Source organism: Nicotiana tomentosiformis, chromosome 10 (assembly GCF_000390325.3).
Source record: "Nicotiana tomentosiformis chromosome 10, ASM39032v3, whole genome shotgun sequence".
Taxonomy (NCBI): domain Eukaryota; kingdom Viridiplantae; phylum Streptophyta; class Magnoliopsida; order Solanales; family Solanaceae; genus Nicotiana; species Nicotiana tomentosiformis.
The window spans coordinates 47,363,873-47,376,825 of NC_090821.1; the positions used below are offsets into that span (position 1 = coordinate 47,363,873).

The following is a 12,953-nucleotide window of genomic DNA, read 5'->3' on the forward strand; positions in this document are numbered from 1 at the left end:
CCACAAATCTTTTACCCCTTAAACTTTTAACACCACAAGTTTCAAAAATTTACTTATTTTTTTTAAATTTCATGTCGAGTTAAACTATTTCATCTAAATTCTCCCTCTCCCTCTTGAGGGAGAACTCTTGGCATCCCGCAAACCAGGCCAGTTATTCAAATTTGAGAATTGTTTCTTTGACTTTGTGCTACAAAGTAACCAATGAGAATAAAGATGGTGCAAAAGGAAAATAGTCACTACTGCAATTCAATTGAAAAAACATACATACACAAAAAAGCATATGTAGAAACCCAAAAAGAATATCTCAGTGTACCAAAATTTGCATCTTTCCAACATAAAAGTATTAGCAGATTAATGCACTTGTTCGTCTTTTATTCCTACTGAACTCTAACAAAAAATATCCTCATGAAAAATTCTTAGAAGCTCTCTAATATAACTCCAAAAATAAAAGAAGGGATCTGCATACTATACTGCAACTGATCTCTACTTCTCTATTATTCCAGAGCTTCTTCAATTCGTCTAACCAGCCGCCATTGATAAAAAAAAAACTCTTTATGCAACAGTCGCCATGTGACGAATCAAGTCGATAACACGGTTACTGCAACAACAAAAAGCGTACATACAGTATGTTGTTAGAAATTTCATGAAAACAGTAAAGGTAGATGTGTCTCAAACAGGATCTAAAGTCAATGGATTCAGAATTATATATGTTTCAGATTTTTCTTTTCCAACAAAAAGTACTGTAATAGATTCAGCTAGCGTTACATAACCTTTGGTCACAAAATAACCTTATACCATATTTTCTAGTCCAATACAAAGTAAAAACTCTGGTAAACGCTTACCTGTAGCCCCATTCATTGTCATACCACGAAACAACCTTAACAAAGTTCCCATTGAGAGCAATACCAGCCTTGGCATCAAAGATGCTTGACCTGACATATGCAACATATTAGAATATTACAGTATCAGCAAATCCGGAATTTAGAGTCTAGTGAGTTCTGCTCTTTATATATATGTGAATTTCTCTCTCTTTCTCTCACACACACACATACATAGTCCGAGCTAAATATATATACGCAGTACGAGCTAAATATAGTGAGTTCTATTGAACCCGCTGCATCTAGTCTAGAGATCTGTTAGATGGTAAGTAATGTGATAGGATTATCACCTGCAATCACCCACAAAATCAGATGAGACAACATCATCTTCAGTGTAGCCAAGAATTCCCTTCATTTTACCCTCAGACTCAGCCCTGTACAGAAATAAATTAGTTCACGAAAAGTAACTACTTGCAAAATTTCTGGACCTAAGATAAACTAAAATCTTCAATTAGGACAAAATTTCAAAATGGTTAGTACTTGATAGCTGCTTTGATTTCATCATAGGTGGCTGCTTTCTGAAGCCTCGCTGTAAGATCAACGACTGAAACATCAACAGTTGGAACACGAAAAGACATCCCAGTCAACTTTCCATTCAGTGCAGGCAGAACTTTGCCGACAGCCTGCATAATCCAATGTAAAATATATACTAGTTAGTAAGTACTCAATTTCCACTGAAGCGCATACGTTTGTATAATTTTACATATAGGGAGAAAAAGGGTAAATTATGCTAGGCTTTTTGGAGCATGGACCGGCTCATAAAGCATACAGGGTATATGAAATGTACAAAGATAGTTCTATTAAGTATATTAGGGAAAAAACTTATTTTTCCACAAAACAAGATTTCCATCTCACTTCATAAGAAACGCAATTTGGCAGTTAATTATACCTTGGCAGCTCCTGTACTGCTAGGAATGATGTTATGAGCAGCAGCTCGTCCACCTCTCCAGTCTTTCATCGAAGGACCATCGACTGTCTTTTGAGTTGCTAAATAACAATACATCATAATAAATGATCCATAAAGTCAAACAGAAGAAATAATGCACTATTAAGTATACTAGCTAATCAGGGGTTTAATTTACCAGTAATAGAGTGGACTGTGGTCATAAGTCCCTCGACAATAACAAATTTGTCGTTAATAACCTTAGCCAATGGAGCAAGACAATTGGTAGTGCAACTAGCATTAGAGACAATGTTAATATCTCCTTTGTATTCCTTCTCATTGACACCCATAACAAACATTGGCGCATCCTTGCTAGGGGCTGAAATGACAACCCTCTTTGCACCTCCCTAAGAAAAATAGACGGAACATCGGGATCAACATTAACATAAATTCTTAAGACTGTCAGCGTATAGATACTATGAAAACCTTCAAGTGAGCTGCAGCTTTGTCTTTATCAGTAAAAACTCCAGTGGATTCTACAACATACTCTGCTCCAGCCTCACCCCATGGAATTTCTTCGGGGTTCCTGTTCGTCACACCAAGAAAAGTAAGAAAATAAAAATGAAATAAACTCCCATTGTAATGCGAGGTTGAAATCTTGGAAATAGAATTAATTACCTAGCACCAAATACTTTGACGGGCTTATCGCCAAAGAGAAGAGTCTTTTCATCCTTAACTTTAAGTTCGTGTTTCTTCCATTGGCCATGAACAGTGTCATATTTGAACATGTAGGTCTAGAAAACACAAAAATACACATTAGTGATATAGGTATGAAAATCTAACACCGTCAATGCATATAGTACCTTAAATTCATTGAAATACATCCAAGAACAATGCACCGTCACAAAAGTGAAGTCAGTATGACAACTATATACAGAGGCAGATCCACGATTTAGATTATGTGGGTTCAACTTTTAAGGTTTTTAGCATTGAACCCATTGTATTTTCAAAGTTATGGGTTCGGACCTACTAATTGTTGCAATTCTAATGAATTTTTAGACATAAATTTATGTTATGCGTCGAAAGTACTGGGTTCAAATGAACCCGGCGACCAAACTCTACATCCACACATGACTATATACAAGCAATCAAAACATAGACTTGAAATTACTATTATAATGAAGTTTCACCATCTGTAGAGACAGTAATTAACAGAAAATTGAAAATTTAAATTTCTAGACCCAATCAAGTTTTGAATTGATAACTAGCCTCCAAAGGAAAAGCGACTAAAAGAAAATGCCGGCAGGAAAGTAATAATCATACACACCTTTGGGCATGCTACATTTCGATTCAGAAGATTTTTCTGATTATTTAGAAATGCAATACTGACAATCGATTAAGCCTCAATTAGGTTTGCCAGAATAATAGGAGTAGTTGGTAAATTATAAAAGAAGCACTAATTTCCAACTTAGAAATGATTCACATGTACAGAAACGTAAGTGCAGACTCAATGTTTTTAACTCAAAATATGTAGTAAGTAGTATTTAAATTGTTACTACAACATAGTACTAGATGCAGTAATACTTTACACCTGATTAAAATTCTGACTCGGTTGTGCACAGATCCAAGAATAGGGAATATCCCGTTTTTCTCATTTTGTGCTTATATAAGCATCTGCTTTTCAAAATTCATGATTCTAAGTTATTTAAAAATATGGGTTCAAGATTTAATATATTTAAACTACTTTTCACATATATATTCTTGGTCCATGGTGAAAATAACGGGTTTAATTGAACCCACCACCTTTGATAATGAATATGGAACATATATTCTCAAGTCATGAAAACTAATATGAACAACAAGGAATTAACATAGGGGTCGATAAATCAACAAAAGATTAGTCGGATTAGTAAATTTCAAATACGTAACCATGTAGTCAGTGGTGATGAAGGGGTCATTGACAGCGACTAGTTCAATGTCATCACTCTGCAGTGCCACCCTAGCAACCAACCTACCAATTCTTCCAAAACCTACATGCATTAAATAAAAACCAAGAAATCATTAGAAAAAGAAACCTAAATAAACAAATGAGGACACTAAATCACAATGAAAATACCATTAATTCCGATCTTGACTTTGCCCATGATGCTTATAAATAAATTAAACGAGAGAAAAGAGTTATAAGAATTGAGTATTCTTTTTTACCAGGGTAAGTGTTTGGCAGTAGAATGCAGTGAATTGATGTTGCTTATAAATACAGAATTAGAGCGGAATTCTCGAAGCTTTGAAACAAAAGGAACCGCTAATTTACACAAAGTGGTTATCGGTTTTTGTGGGTAATACTTGGCCTGCTGGTTTAGAATTGGCTTTAGATTCAAAGTCATATATATTCTTTCATATGGAGTACTAATAGTACATTTACTTTAATAAAGTAGTGCACTTTTAGTCATAACACTGAAAAAAACTCAAAAACATACATTATCTTTGGCTTTAAACTCAAAGTCATGCATACATATTCTTCTACATGGAGCACTAATAGTCCATTTACTTTAACAAAGTGGTGCACTTTTAGTCATAACATTAAACACATTTTAATTTTTAATAGAAATCTAAGATCTGACAAAATATCTGTTCCCTTTATTTTTTTATTTACCGAAAGAAATAAAGATGACATATTTATCTAGATAGCAAATAGTAAATATACATAGAATTTAATTACTATTTATCTATTTACTGTATGTAAAATATATATTTTACTAAGAAATGTTAAACATCGTTAATTTTTATTTGCAATAATTTTTATCTAGATAACCTCAAATGGTATCTAGATTTTTTATTATATACATAATATTTACTATACGTTGACATAAAATAAATATACGTAAAATCATTGCTGAGAGTAAAATAAATGTTATTACTAATATTTGATTTTTTCAAATATTTGATTTTTTGCGTTTTTTCTTGTGGTCCATAATATTTGATTTTTTCAGATATCAAAAAGGAATTAACTTCTTTTTACCAAATTTATCTTTGGATTAAAGAGTCTAGGAATATTTGTTATATTTTCAATGAACAAATTAAGGTTAATATGGTCAATTTTATTATTAATTAATGCTAAAAGGTAAATTTTTTAATATACATGAAAACAGCTAAAAATCAATTAAAGTGGACCGGAAGGAATATATTTTCAAAATCAACATTTGAAAGTTTCCATTTTCTTTTGTGTCTCTTCGCATTAACTGTGCATATAAAAAAAGCTCAGTTTCTATGGTTAGCTTGTTGCTAAGATAACAAAGTGAAAGAATAAGTAAACAGCACAATTACTCAATTGCAAGAATTTGAAGCTAAAATCTAGGATAATCCAACTAATTGCCAATTCACTAGCTATCTATTGAAAATGTCGAACCAAAAAGAATGATTCAAACCCGAAGAAATACAATCATCATCCGTAGATTCGGATCCAGATATGATTTCCTTCGGGTTTGAACGAATGGCCTTCTAGTCAAGGCTCACTTTTTTACTTTATATTTCCTTTGTTTTAATTTAAGGAAATGACATTGTCAAAATAATAGTAAAGAAAATGTATATTTTTTGTTTATATGTATATATTTATATATTATATATAAAAAAAAAATATAAATTTTATATACTTTTGCGATTATAGAATGTAAATAGTTTCGGCCACGAGCTAAAAGTGAGAATAGTTTCGGTCACGTGCTAAAATGATCTTTCGCCTTTAACTTATATGTAGTTAGATAAGGAATGGAGTTTAACAAAAAAAATGAATATTTTTAAAACTTGTGATCTTAAATAAATCATACAATTGTGTTGTTATAAGACTTTTGAAACATGTATAACTACAAAAACTTGACATTAAAGGTAAGAGAGAAGTTCAAGCTATAACGATTTCTCCATCTGCAATGAAATTTCAGTATCAAAAACTAAAAAAGAAACAAACCAAAGTAAAACTTGCTGTTCACAGTATCAATCACTCATTTTCATAATAGTTATACTGTTTGATTATTAAAGGTTTTCAGTTACCTTCCCAGTATCTTTTTGCTTAAATTGCCTCTTAAAGTTGCTTTCACATAGATTTTGAGGTGCCACTTATTTATTGATTTTTTACTTATGCGGACTTTAAAATTGATGTACAAGCACGTTTTTTTCATTAGAACTAGGCGTTTAGACAATATTTAATTAAACTTGAGAAAAAAAGGATATGTATAAGTGAAAATAACAAATTAAAGAATATTTGGAAGTTGTGCTTAGATTTGAATTTTACTTAGGAAAAAGGTTTGGAAAAAAAATTACTATTTCACTTGATTTGCTACTCAAAACAATAAGATTTCAAAATTTTCCAAATATTAAAATTCAGTATTTCCAAGCACCAAAAATTAGTAATTCAAACATCAAAATTTCAGAAAGACAATAAAAACAAGCTCATGGAGTCATGGTACTTGTGGGACCAAATAGGTATGCAGTATTCTTGCTACGGATTGTCTGATAATCTTTTAGATGATACATCGTACATATAACAAGATTAGAGTACCTAATGTGCTTTGCGAATTGCCATACCCGAAACTCTTATAGTGTATTTTGGTATGATATAAAAAATTCTCTTGAAAAATATTTTGTGGAAGAATTTTACTATGAAAATTTAATATGTACTTTAAGGATCAAAACACCTTATAACCGGGTAACTTCTACCACTGGATTACCAACTCACTTATTATTCCTTTCATTAGACGATATTTAATTGCTTTGGAATACGTGTTACAATGGATGTCGTGAACTATCAGACCATCTTTATATAGTAGGGGAACCCTACTCTTAGTACAATTCTATAAAAGGTAAAAATTCTTCTGATTAATTAATTGTCGGTTCTTCATTGATACGTGTCGAGATCCCCGCCGTGATATCCGACCGGTCAAGGATATAATGGCCTTCCGTTGGCCGTGCTTGATTGCCCGGCAATATTCTTCGAAGTCGTTCAAGGCTAGGACTGATTCCGAACCATGACTCCGATATTCTCGAGAGCGGGCGTCATGCCCCCGGATTTTGACTCGATGAGACTTTTACCTCGATTTCGGTCCCCTGTCATCATGTCTCGAGTTTGGCTTATTTTATCGGAGACCGGGGTGTACCATGAGCCCGGTTTTACCCGTATACAGATAGTCCCCTCGTTTCTCGGAGGGTAAATGATGAGAAACGACATGAGATCCTGATTCTGTCACGACCCAATTTCTCCCTCCGTGAACCGTCGTGATGGCACCGAGTTTCTACGACTAGGTAAGCCTAACACTTTGCGAAAATAAAATAAAAGAATGAACATTAACTACTAACAGTAACTAATATCTAATAAGCAACTGAATTCCACTCGGCATATACAATTATCACCTCTGAAAAAGTACGAAAAATATTCCCAAAATCTGGAAACCCGCAAGTCACAAGCTACTAAGAAGTCTTAACTCTTCTATACATCATTTCTACAGAAGGAAGAAAAAATGAATATAGGAGGATAGAGGGGGACTCCGAGGATCTGCGTGCGCGGGCAGATGTACCTTGAAATCTCCAATAAGCAGCAGGGACTGCAACTAGTGATGAGGCTGGTAAGATGAACCTGGATCTGCACACAAAAAATATGTGCAGGAAAGGGCGTGAGTACACCACAACGGTACCCAATAAGTGCCAAGCCTAACCTCGATCGAGTAGTGACGAGATCAGGTCAGGGCCCTACTGGTATAAATATAATGAAATAAGACATAATGAAATACCGCAGTAAAAAAATAAATACGGAAATCTAACAGGAATAAAATTAATGAAAGACAACAGCTCATAACACAGTGATAACAACAGAGGATCTCGCAGGATACTGTCCCGTAGTCCCAAACCTAAATGTGTAGGGGGGATCTACCGGAATACCGTTCCGTAGTCCCAAAGTAAATATGCAAGACAGGGGAATCTACCGGAATACCGTTCCGTAGTCCCAAAGTAAATATGCAGAACAGGGGGATCTACCGGAATACCATTCCGTAATCCCAAAATAAATATGCAAGGCAGGGGGATCTACCGGAATACCGTTCCGTAGTCCCAAAGTAAATATACAGAACATGGGGGATCTACCAGAATACCATTCCGTAGTCCCAAAGTAAATGTGCAGCACAAACAATAGAAATACAACTACATCATGAAAACTTATGATTTAGACTAAGTACCAGTCAAGGAGGAAGCAGGAAATTCATTAAGCATGCTGCACAGAGTTTCACATAAATAATTAAGACACGTAGACATGCAGCTCTAGACTAAACAGGATAAATTCATATGCTAGTGTAGCTCAGTTAAAGGAAGACATGTATTTTACTTAATGAAAATGGAGTTTTGCAACAATAGCCCGTGTACGTACTCGTCACCTCACGTACACGGTGCTCGCATATCAAATAGTACCTAGTCCTAAGGGGAGTTCCCCCACACAAGGTTAGGCAATCCACTTACCTCGAATCAAGCTCAAATCAAATCTGAAATCACGCTCTTGCCATGAGTATCCAACTCCGAGTGGCCCAAATCTAATCAAATCAATTACATAACGTAAATATAGCTGCAAGTAACTAATCTAGCTAATGAAATCAAAGCTAAGGCAAGAAAATAAAAAAATGCCCAAAAAGCCTCCCTGGGCGCACATCTCGGAATCGGGTAAAAATCATAAAATACAATCACCCATTCACTCACGAGTTCACTCATACCAAAATTACTCAAATCCGATACCAAAATCTCGATCAAAACCCCAAAATTTGACCTAAGAACTTTTCTCAATTTTTCCTAAGTTTTCACCCCAAATTCGAAATTAAATGATAAAATTAATGATAGATTAGTGGGATATAACTATAAAGGAGTTAGGAATCATTACCCAATGACTTCCTCTGAAAATCTCTCGAAATTTCGTCTTCTACCGAGCTCTCAATCAAATTTTGTGATATGAACTTAAACCCTCATTTTTGAACTTTAAATTCTGCAGAGTGGTTCCTTAATCGCGATCGCGAAAAAGGCCTCGCGATCGCGAAGAACAACTTTGCTCTCTCAGAAATTTACTCTACGCGAATGCGTAACACCTCACGCGAACACGATGCACTAGTTGTTCACACCTATGCGATCACAATTGTCCTCAAGCGACCGCGAAGAGTAACACTCAAACTCCATTGCTGCCTCACTTCTTCTTCACGAATGAGGCCTAGCCCACGCGTTCGCGGTGCACTGCCTGAGAGCAATTTTAGCTGACCTCTCAGATGACCTACGCGATCACGAGATCTCCCTCGCGAATGCGATGAAGAAAAATGTATGCAATAACACCAGAAAATCTGCCAACTCCGTAAGTCCAAATATGATCCGTTGAGCAACCGAAACACGCCCGAGCCCCCCGGGACCTCAACCAAACATACTAACCAAATCCTAAAATACTATACGAACTTAGTAGAGCCTTCAAATCACGTCGAACAACATCAAAAATATGGATTATGCACAGATTCAAGCCTAATAAACTTTGAAATTTCTAAATTCTACAAACGACGTCGAAACATATCAAATCTCATCTGAATGACCTCAAATTTTGCACACAAGTCATATTCAAACTACGGACCTTCTCCAACTTCTGAAATCAGAATTTGACCCCGATATCAAAATTTCTACTATCGGTCCAAATCTTCAAAAATTTGACTTTCTCCATTTCAAGCCTAAATAAGCTACGAACCTCCAAAATACAATCCGGATACGCTCCTAAGTCTAAAATCACCCAACGGAGCTAACGGAACCGACGAAACTCCATTCCGAAGTTGTCTTCACACAAATTTGACTACGATCAAAATCCTAAGACTTAATCTTTCGTTTAGGGACTAAGTGTCCCAAATCACTCCAAAAACCAAAACGAAACCTCCCGGCAAGTCACAATAGCAGAAATAGATATGGGAGAAGCAATTAATAAGGTATCGGGACTATAACTCTAAAAATGATCGGCCGAGTCGTTACAGATTCTTACTTCGACACATCGTGACAGAAATGACAAAATACCCAAAATGTCTTGTCAGTCATGTCATAACGACATTAAATGCATATCAGCCACCAGTCGGTTATCCCTGGATGCGAAACGTCGCTGAACTCCTAGCGTTTTTACCTCCGTTACTCAAGGTTCTTCAGTACTTTGCAAAAACTTTTACTCATCTCCTACTCAAGGCACCAAGTCTGATCTTTCAATTTTCAATCTTTCTTCATCTTTTCCAAGCTTTTTCTTTCATAACAATGGCAAAAACCTCAAAATATGTTCCTCAGAAGGATGCTCCTTCTTCCTCATGATCGACCACTGAGGTCGAGGAGACCGTCCCCGATACGGTTGTTGATGAACCAGCAGAAGATCTCTCCTTGAAGATGTTCATTCCTGGTGGTGGTTCGATCACCGACGACTTCAAGGTTGAGAAACCTTCTTCTGAACAAGGTCGGCGTGAGGAGGCCTCGAGATACATCTTCTCAATTACCGAAAAGGTCCTCCCCACGGTCCCAAACGACTACAACTGAGCCGACAAAGACATAGTGGTCCCTGACTCCGAAGAGGCCATTACCACCCATGTCAAGGGATATCTAAGTGTTTACACTTATCCCTTTACATTGGGCCCGATAGACCCGGTCATCTTAGACTTCTGCAGAAGGTATAACGTATGTCTTGGCCAGATTCATCCATCACTATGGAGGATCGCGATCCTCCTCCGATTCATTGTGAACAAAATCGATGGGTGCTCGTTCACCATCGATCATCTACTCCACTTATACAGTCCCCGAATCTTCCGAGGGGACTAATAAAGCTAGTACGCCGGGCCAGTAAAGCCCCGTTCTCGAGCATCGATGAGGACCGGGATCAGGGTTGGCAAGGACATTTTGTTCGGGTGAGGTCCGCCGACCTAGTACCTGCCGAGTGGAGGTTGTTCCCCGAAAGGTGGAACACATCACGTAAGTATTCTCTTTAAGCGTCGATTTTATGCCTTATATTCCCTTTTTCTTATCGGTGCTTATTATGTTGTAGCCCTTTCTCGAGTTCCGAATGCTATCCCCCGGCTCAAGGAGTGGGTCGAGGGCATTGTGTCACAGATTCCCTACTCTAAGCGCTCATGGCATAAACTTTCAAAAGGTCATTGGGAGGCCCGTTCCCATGGTAAGGTTCTTTTCCCGAACAAGTCGTATTGAACTTTTTCTTCTAACATCGCGTCCTTATTTCCTTTACTTTCTTTTGCAGGTTTGCCTAAGAACGTCGAGCTTAGGCCTCAGGTCGGAGTCGAGGACTTGCCTGTTGAGTCTCCTACTCCGGGGCAGGCCGGAGAGAGGAAAAGGAGGAGGGCTCCAAGTTCCCACAGAGTGGACGATCCCTCTGCTGCTTTTTTGACGGCGTGGATTCCACCGCCATGGAGGACGCCACTAGGTTAGGTGACTTAGAGGTACCGAGGAAGCGTTCATCCTCGGAGGTAGGTAGACCTAACTCGAGCCTGAGACTGGTCAACCGGTTCCCTGCCCCGAGTTCGAATCCTGGTCGAAAGCGGTCAATTATCATTATCGTTCCGGAGGATGCCCGAGTTCTTTTCGCCCCTGTTGGGGTAGCTAGTTTACCTCCGGTGCATGGTAACCGATAAAGACCAGGCAAAAATGAACGTGGTGGATGCGCCATGCCTGTTCAACGAGGTACAACGGGCGCTGAACCAGGTATGGTATTGCCAAATATTTTCATTTTCAGCTTTAGTTCTTGCTGATCCTAATATTTCTTCTCATATTTGTAGGCCTCGGTGCTTCACCATGAAACCTTCCTCCGGTATCGGGATGAGATAAGCCAACTCGAGGCCGAAGTCAAAGAGTTTGTTGAGAAGAGAGACATGTACAAACTACTCAGTGAGCAACGTGAAGGAGAGGCTAAGAGCCTTCGAGTCGAGTTGGACGCAGCTCAGAAAGAATACGCTGACCTGGTGGAATAGGTAAAAATCTTTGAAGTTAGTGATGATGAGCTAGACACGATGACTAATGGTCAGAACCCGCAGATCCAATAGAAGATTGATTGGATCGACCAACTCCGGGCCGAGATGGATGTAATCAAGGTCGAGGCCAAAGAGTGAAAGGGCAAGATGGATTTCTTGTCCTCGGAAAAGGAGACTGCCCGGGCTCAATTGGCCTCGGCGGAGGCTCAACTTCGAGCGATGAGGGAGAAAGATGAGGCCTGGTCCCAAAAAATCGAGGAGCTCCAGTCTCAACTGGCCTCGGCTGTTTCGATCGGGATACCCTCGCCAAAGAGCTTAAAGTAGCCAAGTTAGTGGCTGAAATAACCAGGGCCGATGTCGATGAGATGGTGGCCCAGTACAAAGCTGATGCTGAGGCAGCCTAGGACTGCCTGAAAAATATCGTTGAATATGTTAAGTGGCAGTCCCGAAGGGAGGCCCTCGAGGAGGTACATGCTAAGGGGCTCGAGGCTAAGGCTAAGAAGTTGGCATATCCCGAGGACGAAGGAGACTCCGAGGGTTCTGATGGATCCATGGCCGGAGAGGACTCCGATGGTTTTGGTGATAAGGCGGGCTCCGGCGAGGACTAGGCTACTTAGGTATTTTGTAGATGTTTTGTACTTTTGTATTTTTTAGGCCGTTTGGCCTTTGTAAAGATCTTTTATATATATATATATATATATATATATATATATATATATATATATATATACAAGGATTTTTTCCTTCAACAAATTTCAAGCTTTTAGCTTCTTTGTTTTACGATTGCAAAGATTGTGAATGCCTTAGCACATAATAATTAGGTCTTCTTTGGAGGTCCAAACAAGGCTCGTTCTCAATATTATTTTTCTCAAGATGATCGGAAGTTTTCCCTGAAGTATTTACTTAGGATTTTTTAGGTTATAATTTTGCCGAAGGTAGCCTTTGTACCAGTTTAGAAATTTTGAAGGCCTTATATTTTAGTTACGGGTCTCGAACATGTCCGAACTGTTCTAGGACGGCCGTAGCCTTTAAAGTTTGGGTGTTTCCCAATGGGCTTATTATCACGAGTCATCCGGGCTTTCCCAAGATAACAGTCCCCGAATGGGGATGGCCGTAGCCTTTAGAGTTCGGGCACTACCGAATAGGTTTTGCGCCCCCGGGCTTCGATAACCCAGGCCGCCCGAGTTTGTATTT

General features: G+C 38.0%; 1 protein-coding gene across 1 annotated transcript; it reads right to left on the reverse strand.

Annotated features, from left to right (window-relative positions):
* Positions 1-214: 214 nt before the first annotated feature.
* On the reverse strand, positions 215-4,023 carry LOC104084702 (glyceraldehyde-3-phosphate dehydrogenase, cytosolic). The gene is made up of 10 exons (XM_009588625.4): positions 3,878-4,023; positions 3,691-3,791; positions 2,440-2,555; positions 2,248-2,347; positions 1,961-2,168; positions 1,768-1,865; positions 1,359-1,501; positions 1,169-1,252; positions 843-932; positions 215-598 (listed from the first exon to the last, which is right to left on the reverse strand). The coding sequence occupies exons 1-10, from the start codon at positions 3,903-3,905 to the stop codon at positions 553-555; spliced, it is 1,014 nt and encodes a 337-aa protein (XP_009586920.1). The 5' UTR covers positions 3,906-4,023; the 3' UTR covers positions 215-552.
* Positions 4,024-12,953: the final 8,930 nt, after the last annotated feature.

Bases quoted from the DNA above. Each gene is read 5' to 3' on its own strand.
- LOC104084702 (XM_009588625.4), bottom strand. From the start codon at position 3,905: ATGGGCAAAGTCAAGATCGGAATTAATG. The intron at 3,792-3,877 runs GTATTTTCATTG...TAATGCATGTAG, and splicing joins AGTCAAGATCGGAATTAATG to GTTTTGGAAGAATTGGTAGG. The intron at 1,253-1,358 runs GTACTAACCATT...ATTTCTGTACAG, and splicing joins GAAATCAAAGCAGCTATCAA to GGCTGAGTCTGAGGGTAAAA.